Source organism: Temnothorax nylanderi, unplaced genomic scaffold, assembly GCF_030848795.1.
Source record: "Temnothorax nylanderi isolate EJ_2023f unplaced genomic scaffold, tnyl_v1.0 TNYL_tig0110_pilon, whole genome shotgun sequence".
NCBI lineage: Eukaryota > Metazoa > Arthropoda > Insecta > Hymenoptera > Formicidae > Temnothorax > Temnothorax nylanderi.
The window spans coordinates 18,922-35,198 of record NW_027249172.1 but is presented as its reverse complement, the minus strand read 5'-3'; the positions used below and the strand labels follow the sequence as shown (position 1 = coordinate 35,198).

The following is a 16,277-nucleotide window of genomic DNA, read 5'->3' as shown; positions in this document are numbered from 1 at the left end:
CGAATGACATGAAGTTTTTGCAATGTCATCCGTGTACGCCGCGCTTCTTATTTGAAGAAAGAAGAACGTACATGGTGAACAATGAGGAATCTATGTTACTCCAGTGTATGTCGAATGTCTTTTGCCAATATCTTAATTTTTACACGACTGCATGTAACACGCATTCCCTTACGAAAATCCTAACTCTTTCTCTGCCCGATGTGTACGATACGTTGCGTGTCGAATTTCGTTAAACGTTCTGAGATTTATTTTCTGCTTATTCCACCACACTCCTATCGCTAACGTAGCATTGATATTTTCTGCTTAGGCGCTTCGCTAGGAGGAACATACGTGTGCGGATAGATTATGGCTTTTAGATTAAGCGTACAGCACCGGCTACAATCGTCTGGGAAGTGTTTCTTCGACCGTAGAAACTGTATACCGAGCTCGCATAGTGATTAGATACATGGAGAGTATGAGTCTTCCCATTAAATCTTCAATTAACAAAGTAAATCGAAGCGAATCGAAGTGAGTCAGCGCATATATAGGTCCCCGATCTAAAATCCGATCCAATATATGTCTCGTCCCGTCTCATTCAACCCCGCGTCAACTTAATTTCATCGTGCCGATCCACGTCATCCAAAACGACAATCTACGATGACGCTGCAATCTGCTGAGAGCGTCGAGGCGCAATTTATCATTCTGCGAGCTCGCGCGCAGTTCCGCTGTTAATACGCTACCCGGGGTAGCGTTTCCCAAAGGGCGTTGCTCGAGTGAATGAAGGAACGCGAACACAGATCACGCAAATCTCCGAGCCGAACTTCAGGAGAGAAGGAATCGGTTTTTCCGACTAAAGAATCAAAGAAGGTTTGGGAAACGCTGAACCGGAGGTTCCTAACAGATACACCGCGCGGCTTATTAGCGTACGACACGCATCCCGTCGTCTCTAACTCGCATGACGAGCTTATTTTGATATTAGGGCTGGTCTCAAGGAAACGTCTTGATTGCAGCGTCCACGACAAGAAGCACGTCTCCCACGGCAGGCATCACCCCGCGGCGTACGTCGAGAGCTACGACGGGCCGGCGGTAGGGTACGGCGAGCGCGAGAGGATCCCCGACGCCCATCAGAGCACGTCGCACCACGAATCGAGATACTCCGACCTGGCGCCCAAGTAAGTGGAGCCGTCTCGTCCACGGGGCAACGATCATTACCGACCACTATCCCAAGAGATGAGTTTTCCCTCCTCGCAGTCACCGCATCACATCGCACGCATCTCGATACGGGACGTAGCGCTGAGTTGAATGATACGTTATCAACGCGTTGTATCGCGTTTTAACGTGACATCGTGTCGACGTTACGTTCTTTCGTTCCTATCTCTTTCTTCCTCTCTTCCTTCCTCTCTTTCTCTCATTGTCTCTCGCCGTTTCATCGGTCACGTCTTATCTCTTTACAGTTTCACCCTATCGTGGCGAAACCACGAACATACCGCCCCTACAAAAACAGAACCTCACAGTAAAGTCTTTAGCCTATCACTAGAGTCGCAGTAAGTCCCTAACGGCGCCGACAAGCGTAAAGCCAGCTTCCTGTGATACGTAAACGCTTTCACCTTGTTTGAGTATATAACCGACACTTGTATCTGGCGGTCAGTATGATCTCCTTTCGTGATTCTCTCTCTCTCTCTCTCTCTCTCTTTCTCTCGCCCGAGCAGGGTTCCCACTCGCCGAGTGATCTCATGTTATTTCCGTAGGCCTAAATCCTCGGGGACGGCCGACGTCGTTCCGCCGCGGGTTTCAGAAGAGCGGATCTCACGACCGGAGTAGTGCAAGGCTCTCCGGACCTCTCTGAGATCGTGGAACGGCGACGTCGGCCGTTCCGATCTCCTCCGCGCGGCTTCACGCGATCTTTGACTTGTATTAGCACCATGTTGACGCATCTCATGCAACCCCGATGGTCACGATTTTTCTCCCGGTTCTTTCCAGGTGAGTGGGAACCCTGCGGGGGGCTCGGCCTCTCGCGTCTCTCGATACGCCTCTGCACGTAAGTCGCAAAGACTATTGTTTTACACAAATGTTTCTTCTTCTGCGTTCGTGCTCGTTCGATCTATTTCTTTTTCTCTTTCTTTTCCTGATTTCTCTTTTTTCAACTGGTCATGTCACGAGAATAGCTTTTGCAAGAGAGCCAGGCTTTTCGCAAGAAAACGGTCTGCGACAGGGTCCGAATGATCGTTCAGTTTCCTCCCCACTCTCGTGGAGGCGTTCTCTTGACTGGAATTTAGTATTTTCAATATAAGAGCCGTCATTAGATGAACTTCCGCCTCAAGTAACGTCTCTTCCGTGATGTTGATTTCGCTTGAAGGTACCTTGCAACTTGCCGCGGGGAAGCATGTCTGTCTCGACGGGAATATACTTTGCAACTTGTAATCGGGACGTTTCAGTCGGATTACGATATATTACTTTCATTTCGCTTAAGCGGCTGCTGTATCGTATATTAGTTCGCTAAGGTATTTTACTGTGGCAAGGACGCGATCAGCGTTAAGCCCTTTCCCTGTCCAAACCAGAATAGGCGCCTTTGTGCCGACGCTGGTGGGTGGCGGAAAGGGCTAAACGGGATCAGTAAAACGCTAGGAAATGCAAAATGCTATATGAACTTACACGACCGAACTTGAGCGTTATGCCACCGGGTGTTAATCACTGATATCGCTGTGTGCTGTTCTTACAGAAATTGGGACTTCCCCAACGGTGGTCCGCCAAGGTATCAACCAGCTGCCGGGGCTCCGCCTCCTTTAAGCACTGAATACGAACGACCGCCGCCCTATTACTATCCTGGGCCGGGGTAAGTATTTACTTGTTCTCTGCATGTGTCGGCAATACTTGCTCGAAAGCCGAAATTTGGACACTTTCGGACAAGTGGCCGTCTCGCTCTTCATTGTCACGAATTGCAAGAGAAAGGAACGATCTCCGTCTGTTTCAGGGATAGAAATTAGGAAACAAGTGCCGTGGCATGCACAAAAGCAGCGCTGAACAGTGTGGCGACGCACAGCCTCACGCGCAGTTACAAGCGAACGCTCAAGAAGAGAGAGAAATCCGGATGTAAGAGGGACTACGTATAATATTTCGTTGTTATTCCCGAGCGTGCCACGGATTGTGCTAACACCGAGACCAAGTTTAATACAGACTGAAATAGGCCAATGATCCTTTCCGCAACGTTTCCTCCTTCTGTGGGGCGCAAGTAACGGGTAACCGACGTAAATGCGACGCAAATTCCTCTTTCCGTTTAAGCGTCGCTTAAGAATTAATACTCATGCGCTTCCGTACCGCGGAAGGAGCACCATTCTCGATTAAAATGCAGACTCTGGGGAATGCGAGGTCTCGCCGTTTCTCCCTTTCAACGTAAAGATAAAGATGCCCGGAGTATCAAGATACACATACGTTTTACGTAAGTCAGAGTAACCGTATATAGAACCATATAGAACAAAAGGTCGATCGAGCACGAGATGGAGTCAAAAGAGAAGAGAATCAGAAGATGATGAAAAGAATTCCCTTTTATTTAAACGATACGTAAAGACTGTGCGCGAAGAAGAACCTACGTATTTCTACCGCGATCGAGTTATTTAGCACAAATTATTAATGCTGCCAATCCAGCGCCAATCGTTTTCCGTGTGAGGAGGCCTCGTCTACCTCGATACCGGACTGCCGATCCAGCACTTTGGGCCACCAAGCAACGCCATATGAAAATGCCAAACGACACTCACGTGCGACTTGCACTCGAAGGCACGCATCGTTGTTGTGCCACGAGTGTCGCGTGGTTCATCACTTCGGATCTCGCTCGTCTTTATGGTTGAGGAGGGAAAGATATTATGATATTAAATTCTTGTATTCCGCCGGGTGCCGATTTTCTATCTCGTGGCGGAAGGAGAGAGAGAGAGAGAGAAAGAGAAAGAAAGAGAAAGAGAATTTTCGAGCGGCGCGTGCGACCGCTCTATTATAAATACTCTGTGTACATGGATTTTTAAGTAGCCGTTTTCTTATTACTCTATCTTACTGTGTAACTTTCTATCGATATAAACCGAGGCGATTCTTACGTCGTGTAGATCGCGCCTGTATGATTCGCTTGATCGGATCTACGCGCTGTACGGATTCTTCGATCTATGTATTATTGCAGCATCCGTCGTCCCTCTCCCATTCGAGTACAGTAATTCGTCGGGCACGCAAATGCAGATGTTTCATGCACGTTGATTTAACTTTTATATAACGAATCTAAGGATCTACATGGTGCATCATCGTTGTAGGTGAACCAGCCAAGGATTAGTCGAATCATAGTTTTTGTTCATCTAATTGATATTACATCTCTTACATCGCTAATTCTTAATGACATTGTATCAAGTAGATCCGTCACGTCCGCTGAATCTGGAAACTTTTAGGATCAAGAAAATCATGGGAAAAAATTTCAACATATAAATCATTTGCAATTCCGAGAAATCAATCTGCTTATTTAAAAGACTCGTCATTTAATGTAAATTTGCATTCGACATTACTGCCAAAAAAGAAAGAATTATAATAAGCGTTGCACAAACCCACATAGCAATTTCGAGAGATTTATCCAGGGTTTATCTACGTAAAACCTGAGGAGATATGTACCTCATGATGTACCGAGGATGCCTATATGTCCGTTTATAAGATATTCATGTAATTACGAAATTCGATCCCAACAATATCGACTGAATGTTTCTAAATATCTAATGTTATATGGGATATTCTTAAATAATCCTACGGATGATTTTTTTAGTTTGGCTCAAAATGGGATCAAATCAGATAATCCTACGGAGACTTATTTGCTATGTGGGAAATTGTTACTGTAACTGGAAGACAAGGGATATTATGAAGGATGTTGCGGAGTAATGAGTAGGAACGGACCGACACCGAGACGCTCTGGCAATTGCTCTCGCACGTGTACAGAGCGAAAGGTGATATTGATATTCAACTTGGTTGAATTCTCGTTTAGATCCTGATCCTTATACTTATTGTGCGAATGAATGAAACGCGACGTTTGTGTGACGTAAAGTCCTTTCTCGAGTGCGTGTAGCGTCGAAAGTTCGCCGAGGTCAGTTTTAATTCTCGGTACAGCATTCTCCAGCGATTTGAGATTTGAGAGCAGAGATTTGTGAGAGGTATTAAAGGCAAAACTCACGTTCTGTAATCTCCCTGATGGAAAACGCGTCTTTGTGATAAAGTCCTTTCGAGTTTTGTTGAAGTTTCCACGCACACCGAGTGAGTTTCCTTTTAACGCCTCTTGTTACACGATAAGATACGCCGACCGTGCTGGGAAGCGCCGAGCCTGATCGGGTGCTGGCAATCGGAATTGCCAAAAAGTCAATCACTCCTTTCCTTCGTGTATCGTATTGAGATGTGGTGTGAATGGGAGCACGAAATCTCTAGGATATTATAATGAGAACGCGCGTGCGAGAAGTGCGAATACCTGTGTGCGTGTGTACATGTGATGAGTGAGAGAGAGAGAGAGAGAGAGAGAATTTGTCGCAATTTATAGCGAAGTAAAATTTTGCAAAAGTCCCCCCGCTGTATCATTACCGTATCTATACCAGTAGCGTAATCTTATTGAATCTACGTCTTAGTCTATCGACACGATGTACGTATGCGTTACGCGATTCGGAGGAACAATGATGTTGTTTAAATTAATGGAATGTAATAATCGAATAATAATGTATGGATTTCGCTGAAGATCTTACGCACGATAGTCTCGAGCATTAAGAAGATGAGCATTAAAACGCGTTTCGGAGAACGAGTGCTGTCAATCAGAGCACGAGATATCCCAGAGAGAAAAATCTGTAGTGTATCGCGCCTGAAATTCCGCCGAAAAAGAAAAACGAAAACACTGAAATTCCTCGATGCTATTTTTATAACATAATAATGACGGTGTAGTGATGACTCTTATCGGGCACTCTTTCTCCACGTTCGCGAATGCGTCGAGTAAACGCGATGTAGAGCGCTATCGAAAAGAAACGTTTTCCTTTATCTCACCTTTTCTGAAAGAGTTACAAAAGTTTGAAATCGACGGAGTCGGATTGGAGAGACGACGTAGAAACAGATTCTTCGGTGTACAAAACACTGTATTCTACATTTACCGACACAAATTATTCGACTTGAAAACTCATATGTTGTTTATAATCACTTTATTTACAGTCTTTCAACAATTCTTTGTTCAGATTTCTTTTCAGCTTAACGCGTACCTGTCCATAATCGAACGACTTGATAGATTTGTCTGCCCAGTCCGATTCGAGGGATTGATAAAAGAATTTGTGCTTTTATTGCCTGTCATGACATTGTTACATTGAATGTTTAAATGTTTAGAGTATTTACTCCTGTCTGCTCAATTTTCCAGGATGCTAAACACTAGTATCCCTTTTTCTTCCTTCTTTTGCAATCTCCTTTTTTTTATGCTAAATCTATAGCAGCCATTCCATCAGGAATATTTGTGATAAACTGTGACCTGTATAGACGCAAGTTATCGATGCGCGTTAAGATACTCGCAGTTTTTCAGAAATAATTCGCGTTTTAAGGGTCGTTTGAAGATGGAAGCGTATGAGAAATATTGCCATTGACTATGGTGTTTTTTATAATTCACCGATTGTGTTTGTTAAAATTAATTATTATTACTATTATATTATTGATATTATATTAAAAACATGAGTGTACTACAGTTTAAATATATCTATTTTATATTAAATCGATAATGAGGTGTTATTTTTAATACATATATTACAAATTGTTTTATTAAACAAATTTTATTAAACAAGATGTACAAGAATTCATTGTACATTGCTGTGGAGATGGAACATAAACTCCTCGTTATAACACGCTACTATTTTATAAAAGGTATTTTTCTGGACGGAATTGATAACGATGTCCACGAACTTCGATAATATTAGCAGTTTACTCTGTTATCCTTTCCCCACTTGCGCATAACACGTATTATCTGCTCCACTTGAGAATTTGATGTATTTTTCAGAATTTGTATCACTTCCGACAGCAGTTCTCTGTACGCGATGAAAAAGATAATTTACAAATTAATTCTCGATTATACGGTGATATCTCTCACGAATGTGCGATATGCAAAACATACTTAGGTAGCTTTTCCGCGACGATGTACTGAAAAGTACCACAGCACGCGCCGCGCTTTCCTTCCCAATGTTCAGGGCTTGGATCCATACGTTCCAGCATATCGAAGGCTTTGGCGGCATACCAGAATTCGCCTACTTTGTAACAGGTATTGGCAATCAGCTGAAGCAGATTGAAAGATTCTGCCGATGTGTCCATCTTCAAATACAGTTCCCAGGCCAGTTCAGCCTTTTTATTCATTATATCTGAGAACAGAAAGAGCAATTGTTAAATAATTACTAAATAATTTATTTGGCACAAAGTTACAACAAAATATGTAACTACTTACAGCAGTATGAAAGGAGACTGATGTAAATGTAATCGTTTTTGTATTTTTCGTTACGTATCATCAGAAAAGCTTCCTCCGCTTCCTTGAAGTAGCCCGCTCCGGCTTGCGCTTGAGCGTAGTTAAAGTTAAAGTTATCCTGATTGGAGAAATATGTCTTTATCGAATTCAGGTATAGTCTGACTCGCTCGAATTGTCGGTAAAGGAAGAAGAAGGATGCCATGCACTGTCTACCGGGTATGGTATCGCATTCCGACGCTGAGGAGCCCACTAGTTGGAAGTATTGCTGTGCAGTTTTTATACTGTCGCGCTAAAGAAATTTTCATGGTAAGCTTTCACAACGCAATTACGCAAAGATGATTTAGGCATTGGCTTAACGACGTACAGAATTGGTCTCCTGGCCTATAACGGCGTTAACTATGCCCTTTAAAATATACTCTTGCGGAACTGCTGGTTCCAGATCTTTGATCAGGTCATAGGCTGCCTTGACGTCGTCTTGTTTCAAATAATATATTACTAAGTTAAGCCTGGCTTCCGGTATGACGTCCACCAAATTGGGTAAAATTTGCAAAGCGTTCTCACCACCTCTAAAGACCTGTGTGAAGAGCGAATAAGAAGCATGAGAAGTAAAACATATTGGAAGAAGTTCACACGTACAACTGTGTTATGTCGTATAAGATCGTGGCCGGAGCTGAAGGAACTCGATATCTTCTCGATGAGCTGCTTCATCTCGACCTGCGCAGCGTTTCCGTCGTACAAACGGAAATGATTGCACGCTTTCAAGTTAATCGCGATCGCGCTATCCGGATATTTCTGCAGGTAAACTTGAAGCACTTCTTGAGCTACGTCATAGTAATCTAGCTTGTAATAGCACAAAGCTACGTATACATTTAAAGCTAGATAATCTCTGGAAAAATATTTTAAATCCACTTAATTTCAAACTATTCCTTGTATTAAACCAGTATCTTGATTTTTGTGTGAAGATAAATTGAAGATGATAGGAATGACTTCGAGGAAGGAAATAAAAGGACAGGTACCTGCAACTTTCCTGCAGCTGGGTAAGGAAATACAACTCAGAGTCTGTTCTGGATTGGCATCTCTTGGTGCTTTTCTTTGAACTTGCGCAAATAATTGTGAAAAGGTGTGAGGTAAGGACGTGATAGTCAAAAATCATAATGTAGACAACTTTATATCCTTCAAAAATCCTTCTAAATCTTTTGTTAATGATACAAAGGAGATATTCCAAACCTGTTGTCCAGTAAAATTCTCTTATAGACATCGATAGCCTCTTGATAGTGAGCTTGTAAGTAATGAATAGACGCTAAACTGAGCTGATCCTCGATAACATCCTGCAGCATCTGATGATACTCCGTCAGCTTCGACTCATTGCCCATCTTGTGGGCCAGGTGAAACAGCAGCCTGGTTCGCAGCTTGCTGTCCGCCGCGTCCTCCAGGATTTTCTGCGACTCGGGGTACATGCCCAGGTAAAAGTAGCAACAGGCCAGATTCGTTGGGACGTCCGGCGGTACATGATCCTTCTTCCTTAGATTTTCGTAGACTGTCGCAGCACGCTTGTAATCACCCAGGTGGAAGGAGCAGTATCCCATCCACAGGTCCGTTTCCAGGCTGCTACTGGTGCTGCTGTTGAATTCCAATAGTGTCAGGGCTCCGGTGTAGTCCCGTTTCTCCAGGAACTCCTCCAACTTTGGTATCTGCTTGCGCGACGCTGACGTTCGAACGCCTTCCGACGAGGCCGGCTTGGACCTCGACAAAATCTATCGCAAAACGATTTGAAAAAAAAAAAAAAACATTGTTCAATTGTTGTTTTCTTATAATATTTATGATATTCAATGGAATTAAAAGGAACGAAAGAAATATCGTTTACCATTCTCTGTTGCTTCTGTGGCACGCGCGCGGCTGTATCGATTATTTCAGGCACGTTGGCAAGCAATAATCAAACCACAACAAACAGCAAGCGCTTCGAGAGTCGTGCGACGTAACCGAGATTATTGTAAAAGGATTAAAGTCCCCGATGGAAAAAATGTCTCATTTTTCATATTATATTATATAATCAGAATTTGTATAAAAGTTTTTAGACTTCCTTAGAATTCTTCAAATTTTTTTATTATATGAATTAGAATGTTTTTCAGAAAAACTCATCAGACAAAATGATAATAAAATATTTTAGATTTTTCCTGCCAACATATCTTTGTAGAAATCTGAATAAATATGAACAAATTTGCGCAATTTATCAGAAACTTTCATGTATAGATATGATACTATAGATTAAAAGATTCCGAAAATCCATATCCATGCAATTATTTTTGAAAGTATCTGAGAAATTTTACATATTTTTTCAAGATTTTCAAAAAATCTAAAGTATATGAAATTCTTAGAAAATTTCTGAGAAAAATATATGACGAACTTTTCATCTTTTTCTAATTCTTGGATCTCGTTCTAAATTCTTGGAATTAGAAAAAGATGAAAAGTGTAGGTTAAACCGAGATTAAATTAATCTACATTAGTAGAAATGGACATAAGAGAATAGAAATAACATAAATCAGAAGTTAATTGCAACGGGCAACGATATTAATTGGAACAATTCAAAATTGATTTGCATCCCAAAAAAACTCAAATTTGGACAAATTTTTGACTTTATAACCAATAATTGGTCAATTTGGTGCTAAACCGAACATGATGGAGCTAAAAAGTCTTGAAGAATTGAAAGTAAAGTTCAAAAACGCGATTAATTTTCTATTAAAAATGTAATATAGACAAATACATATTTTGTACAATAATTAAAATTTTTTACATTAAAAAAAATAAAATAGCATCCATATGAGACGGATTTACTATGGATACAAGCCTTAAAGCCTCTAACCTAACATAACCTATAATAAAATTAATTTAACCACTAACCTATAATCTCAGTTTGTGTTTAGCTGTTAGTGTATGTACACAATTTGCGGTACGTTTTAAAAGTTATTTATTATTAACCGTTTGTTTTTCATATTTGCGTAACGCATTTTATTTCTTTTCTTTCGTTATTTTATCCTCTATTTATATAAACCTCGAATATGCGATTAAACTGTACATAGATAATTTATAAAAACGAAATTGGGAAGAAAAATTGTTTCCCTCCTCGGTTAAACGCGTCTTTAACCTTCTTTTAGGTTATACAGCACCTACCTTTTATACATTAGAATGAAAACAGAACAATAAAGATTAGAATTTGTGAAGAATTGTATTTTTATACTACACACACAATTATATTGTATATGTGTATAAACATGTACACTGAGCATTCTTTTTGTATCTTATAATGTGATTGCAACATACATTGTATACAATGGTCATGTTTAACTCAGCATCACTAAAGTAAAAATATAAAGCATAATTATTAAGATAAGGTTTGTTGAACCCCAGCTAATCCACGAGCTTAAATCATAGTAATATGAAAATTTTAGAATATTCTAATTAAGTTTGAACTTTACACACAAATTATACCAATAAAGTTGATTATATTTCAGAATTATTTTAACATCTTTTCTTGTGTGCAAATAGATAAATATAGAATAGTCAAAAAAATAACATTACGTTTACAGCACCTGTCTCATATAACGTCAAAGAAAATGTGCCTTATATATAACTGATATCTTTTATTATTATTAAGATGAATATTTTGTTTCTAGGAATTATTCTGCTAAATAATTATCAGGCAAATGGCGCAAGCACAGAGTATGGAGATCATTGAATTGATGTCAGATGAAGATGAAGATTCGCAAAGTACGAAGAAAACTAAATCTAAAGGATGCAATAGTAACTGTGTCAATTTTAAATGTCGCTCTGGAGTGAACATGAAGGCAGCGCCTTCCTTCGCGTGCGCATTTTATGGAGTTTCACTCGAGAAGAAGAAGAACCGTATAATATGTAAACAGTGTTTTGACGTTGCGCTGCAGCATCAGAGGGTAATTTTTGTTTCAATATATTGGGTCTGCTTTCTGTTGGCCGCACTAGTTCAGAATTTATCTTTTTCCTTCCAATGTGGAGTAAAAAGGATAAACTCTGAACTAGTACAGCTAGTTCAACAATAAAAAACAGACCCATTATGAGAATAAATGTAATATAATATATGTATTAAGACTCATTGAATATTAATATTATTATCTTGCTTGTAGCATTTGGTAAAAGCCTTTGTAGAAAATAAATCACTATTAGACTGTGATTTTCCGGATCACACGATGGAAGTGGAAATTTCTGATAGCGATGATTCCGACGATGAGAAGAAAAAAGAACCTGATAGTAATGGTATATTGAGCCTTTAATGTTACTTTTAATATAAATGGCATCAAGAAAGAATTTAACTTTGCAACTATCAAATCGCGATTGTTAAAATCATGATTGTTTTCGTCGTTTTTGCAGAATATATACCGGACGATGTACTTTTCGACATCAAGGATAAATTAGATGATACATTGTCATATATCTATAAAAAATACAATGTGGAGCAGCATGCTAAAGTTGCTTGCGAATCCCTGAAGAAGAGGTGGCAGGACATATGTGGTAAGACGAGTCTCTAATACGAAGTACGAGAATAAGATGCATGTAAAAAGTACAAATCTTTATCTCTTTTATTTAGATATAAGACATGCTTTATATCATATTATGCATTGACAGCGGCAAATGATTCTCTTAATACCGAAATACGGGAAGTAATGTCTACAATGGACAAATTGCGAAACAACTTGTACGAAGACTTTAGACCGCAAATTAAGATGCTCGAGGAATTGCAAATAAACGACGAAATTACGGAGACCGCCCATCCCTTTGTAGCAACGAAGAAGGTAACGCAAGTACGTGTTCCGCCTCCCTCGTTGCTGCAAGATAATCAGCTGGAGGTTTTAGCGATTGAACCATCGAGTAGTAAGCAGATAATAGCTCCTAAGTTACCGCCGCCTGGTCCAGTCGTTAAACGACCTCCGGAGGTAGACGATATCGTTTATATCATGAAAAGTCCTGTTATGCCATGGCTCAAAGGAAAGGTTTGTAGAATCTTCATTGTACCTATCATGCAAAATATGTATTTTCTTCGCCTGTATCTCGATTAGAGAGACCAAGAAAAAGAGATCAAAGAAGATACTAATCTAAAGATGTTTCCGTAGGTACAAAGTAAAAGTATAGCTTCAGTAAGTTCAATATCCAACTTTCGCGTGAAACTTATCCAGAAAAAGTACAATGGAGCGATCAAGAGTGTCTCTGGCAAACTGCTAGCATTAACCGAACTGAGTAAAGTTATGATCCCAGTTGGAACGCGAGTTGTAGCTATATTTCGTGATGACGTTTCCAATAATTACTACAGCGGAATAATTGCCGAGACACCAAAATCCATAAATAAATATAGGTGAGCGTTGTTTAGAAGTTTCTTTAACTGATTTATCTATAGAAAATGGTGAGAGTAAGGTATATACAAACTTTACCATGTGAGAATTTTTGCAAGTTACGTATCATTGTAATGTTAAATTATTTAATATCCTATATTAATGTGTTTATTATTTCAGATATCTGGTATTTTTTGACGATGGTTACGCTCAGTATGTTATCCACACCGACATCTACCTGGTTTGGGACACCTCGCCACGTATTTGGGAAGACATTCCCGGCGAATCGCGAGAGTTCGTGAAGAAGTACTTGGAATCATATCCCGAAAGGCCAATGGTGAAATTGCAACCGGATCAAATGGTTAAGACTGAATGGAAGGGAAAATGGTGGCTCGCGAAAGTCATACAAGTCGATGCGAGTTTAGTGCAAATGCACTTCAACGCTGATAATAGAACCGAATGGATCTACCGTGGCTCGACTAGATTGGGTCCTCTGTTCATCGAGGTGCTGAAGGCTAATGAGAGGCAACGGCTTCAACAGTCGGGCAATGCGCATACTCGACATCGTATTCCTGCCACGTCTAACGTAAGTGGACAAAAATTTACCTTTGAAAATATAGGAACTTTGAGAGAGTTTCGATTGAAAATGTTAAAACAGTTTTATAAGTGTCCTCTATCTTATGAATCGTAATTCCTGCAGAAAAATAACTTGCCTTACGTCGAATATACATCCAATGTGGAAGAAGATGTCACGCAAAGTGTGCAAGCGGGAAAACCGACAGTTCCTACGAGTGTGGCAGCTAGTACACCGTCCATTGCACCGCAACAGTCGCGTGCAGTAGCTAAAAAAAGTACCGCCAAAAGGCAGAATAATGTAGATACTACACCAACGTACAACAATTCCACCGTGGAAACGAAACCGTCGCATAGCATCGTTGTGAGTAAATGATGTTTATTAGTGAATTATGCAATTGTTATTGCATATAACATATATATTAGCATGTTAAGTATTATAACATGCTATTATAATCAACATGATGTTATTTTCGTGTTATCGCCTTTCTAGTTTTACCATACCCAGAGGAAATATGAGCCGAAGAAATATGTTTCTCACAAGTGCGGACCAAAATGTATCAAAAGCGTTAAAGTTTCGCACGAGGATCTCAAAGGGCTTTCTCCGCTCTCCATTCCACTGCTGTGCGGCTGGCATCGTCAGCTTTGCAAATTCTCCAAAGGCAAGAAAGTTATATTATACCAGACACCGTGCGGCGTCAGATTACGAAATATGGAAGAGCTGCACCGTTACCTTCTCACTACCAGTAGCACACTGTCCGTCGATCTGTTCGATTTTGATTATTGGGTGCGTGCTTTCGCCGACTTCGTCGTGGAGAAGTGCTTCATCAACATCAAGGTAAAGGTCGTCGAAATCAAACTGTAAACATTTATTTAACAAGGCGTGGTTGATGCGAAAAAACTACTAATTTCCCGTGGATACTAGAATATCTATATATTTATTGTATTGTGATATAAAAATTATGTAGATATTAAAAGATGTGAGGAGATAACTCTGTGATTTCGTATTTTAAAGGATCTCAGTTATGGCGTGGAAAATGTGCCGATACCATGTGTGAATGATTTGGATCACACTCAACCGGACACCATAAGGTACACTACACGTCGAGAGCCAACGGAAGGTGTTAATTTAAATCTGGATCCTGCGTTTTTGTGCAGCTGCGATTGCGAGGACGATTGCCAGGTATGAAATCGTCGAACTACCGTAATAATGCGAATTTGCGCTTTATCTTGCATTATCGTATAATGTACCGTAGGATAAATCGAAATGCCAATGCTGGCAGCTAACGATACAAGGAGCAACTCTAGGAGGAAAAATGCCGAATACCGCTGTCGGTTATATTTATAAACGCTTGCCGGAACCGGTGACCACGGGAATCTACGAATGTAACTCGGGATGCAAGTGCTCCGTGAAAACGTGTCTCAACAGAGTGGTGCAACATCCTCTCAAATTAAAGTTGCAAGTGTTTAAAACAGGACCGCGTGGTTGGGGCATAAGGTGTCTCAATGATATTCCCCATGGTGCTTTTATCTGTATTTATGCGGGGAGATTACTCACCGAACAGGTACGGGCAATTAGAACGCCAATCGCCAGTTCTTAAATCCGTCTGTCTTATCCATTTATTTTATACGTGCTTATTTTGTCACACAGGGCGCAAATGAAGGAGGTAAAAATTACGGCGATGAGTATCTGGCAGAGTTAGATTACGTAGAGGTGGTAGAAGGTTTCAAGGAGGGTTACGAAAGCGACGTTCTCGAACCGGAAATGTCGGTGTCATCTGCAGAAGAAGACAATAAGAAGAAAACCACCGGCGTGAGCGACGAGGAAGAGGAAAACACAAAGGAAAGCACCAATGGCTCGGATGAAGATTTCAATATTGATAACTATGTGGCTGATAGTAAAGATTTGTTAGAAACAACTGCGGAATCTTCGTCTATCAGGTATGTTGCGTTCTATGCTACTAGCTTATAAAAGAATCTATTTTTTTTTACGGATTATTATAATATTAGCTAGACTCTGATGTTTGTATATAAATGGGAAAAATTGCAAAGAAAGCTTTATTACCAGGAAACGTCTAAGAAAACGGAAAAGAGAGGACATGGATCAACCAGATATATCTGAAGAAAACAGCGAAGATGGAAGTGTTACGAAAAATTTGGAAAATGCGACAAAATCTGCGATTGAAATTCTGGATACGATCAATATCAGTGACGACGATGACAGTAGAAATGTAGACATAAGAAGAGAGCCGAGTAGATTCGAGCCTAGTGTAGGACCAAAGCAAATAGAGAGATCAACGTTCAAGTCTGTGAGAGATTACTTCGGCGAAGACGAAGCCGTTTACATTATGGACGCTAAAACGACTGGAAATATCGGCCGTTACTTGAATGTAGGTGACAAAAGATTGAAAGATTTAATTTTCTATTTTTTTATTATTTGAAAAAAATCTTTGGCTTCAGAATTTAATAATCTTTGGATTAATTTCTAGAATTTTTGAAAACTTCGCGAAAGCATTCAACATCCCTTATCTTTGATTATCTTTACACTTGTGAATTTTGAACAGAAGTCATTTTTATGTATCTAAATGTCTTTTTCAGCACTCCTGCGACCCAAACGTGTTTGTGCAAAATGTGTTCGTCGATACACACGACGTACGTTTTCCTTGGGTGGCTTTCTTCGCGTTACAATATATAAAAGCTGGACAAGAGCTTACGTGGAATTACAGTTACGATGTAGGAAGTATACCGGGTAAAGTGATCATTTGCAAATGTGGTGCAGCTAATTGTAGAGGTCGTCTTCTGTGAATTGTGCATTTTATGATAATAAACTTTGTTCTTTGTATAAATGGAACTTGTTTTCTCTAGCAAAGTTGACGGTTATGATAGAT

At 40.2% G+C, this 16,277-nt stretch overlaps 3 protein-coding genes across 8 annotated transcripts in view; 2 read left to right on the top strand and 1 right to left on the bottom strand.

The window, feature by feature from the left end:
- LOC139776008 (prominin-like protein) overlaps nucleotides 1–6,728 on the top strand; it is a 39,792-nt gene extending 33,064 nt beyond the window's left edge. For 3 of the 5 annotated variants that reach the window (XM_071712399.1, XM_071712401.1, XM_071712398.1), the window contains 3 exons: nucleotides 990–1,151; nucleotides 2,699–2,812; nucleotides 2,951–6,728. In XM_071712399.1, the coding sequence (XP_071568500.1) occupies nucleotides 990–1,151; nucleotides 2,699–2,812; nucleotides 2,951–2,963 (289 nt within the window). In that variant the 3' untranslated portion in view covers nucleotides 2,964–6,728. Of the gene's footprint in view, nucleotides 1–989; nucleotides 1,152–1,433; nucleotides 1,916–1,959; nucleotides 2,018–2,698; nucleotides 2,813–2,950 lie in introns of those variants that run through there. The other 2 variants (XR_011718990.1, XM_071712400.1) reach the window with 2 other exon arrangements.
- A 32-nt stretch (nucleotides 6,729–6,760) lies between these two features.
- On the bottom strand, nucleotides 6,761–10,380 carry Ttc26 (tetratricopeptide repeat domain 26). Of its 2 annotated transcripts, none has more exons than XM_071712403.1 (7): nucleotides 10,358–10,380; nucleotides 8,687–9,213; nucleotides 8,096–8,345; nucleotides 7,824–8,033; nucleotides 7,442–7,748; nucleotides 7,118–7,358; nucleotides 6,761–7,031 (listed from the first exon to the last, which is right to left on the bottom strand). In XM_071712403.1, exons 2-7 carry the CDS (start codon nucleotides 9,043–9,045, stop codon nucleotides 6,920–6,922), a joined length of 1,479 nt encoding a protein of 492 aa, XP_071568504.1. In that variant the 5' UTR covers nucleotides 9,046–9,213; nucleotides 10,358–10,380; the 3' UTR covers nucleotides 6,761–6,919. The 2 variants fall into 2 exon arrangements, with proteins under 2 accessions (XP_071568504.1, XP_071568503.1); XM_071712402.1 differs by lacking the exon at nucleotides 10,358–10,380 and adding an exon at nucleotides 9,324–9,571.
- Nucleotides 10,278–16,235, top strand: Egg (SET domain bifurcated histone lysine methyltransferase eggless). Its single transcript, XM_071712397.1, has 14 exons — nucleotides 10,278–10,406; nucleotides 11,131–11,406; nucleotides 11,617–11,746; nucleotides 11,861–12,001; nucleotides 12,116–12,480; nucleotides 12,601–12,839; nucleotides 12,997–13,402; nucleotides 13,517–13,753; nucleotides 13,883–14,227; nucleotides 14,405–14,572; nucleotides 14,646–14,954; nucleotides 15,041–15,330; nucleotides 15,458–15,779; nucleotides 15,988–16,235. The coding sequence occupies exons 2-14, from the start codon at nucleotides 11,161–11,163 to the stop codon at nucleotides 16,192–16,194; spliced, it is 3,405 nt and encodes a 1,134-aa protein (XP_071568498.1). The 5' UTR covers nucleotides 10,278–10,406; nucleotides 11,131–11,160; the 3' UTR covers nucleotides 16,195–16,235.
- Nucleotides 16,236–16,277: the final 42 nt, after the last annotated feature.

What these genes read in the sequence shown, in the direction of transcription:
- Egg (XM_071712397.1), top strand. Translation starts at nt 11,161, where the DNA reads ATGGCGCAAGCACAGAGTATGGAGATCATTGAATTGATGTCAGATGAA. An exon ending in AGTGCTTCATCAACATCAAG is followed by an intron (nt 14,228 to 14,404) that starts GTAAAGGTCGTC and finishes CGTATTTTAAAG; the next exon opens with GATCTCAGTTATGGCGTGGA. An exon ending in GCGGAATCTTCGTCTATCAG is followed by an intron (nt 15,331 to 15,457) that starts GTATGTTGCGTT and finishes CTTTATTACCAG; the next exon opens with GAAACGTCTAAGAAAACGGA.
- Ttc26 (XM_071712402.1), bottom strand. An exon ending in CAGTCTCCTTTCATACTGCT is followed by an intron (nt 7,359 to 7,441) that starts GTAAGTAGTTAC and finishes TTCTGTTCTCAG; the next exon opens with ATATAATGAATAAAAAGGCT. An exon ending in GTCGCGGAAAAGCTACCTAA is followed by an intron (nt 7,032 to 7,117) that starts GTATGTTTTGCA and finishes CATCGCGTACAG; the next exon opens with AGAACTGCTGTCGGAAGTGA.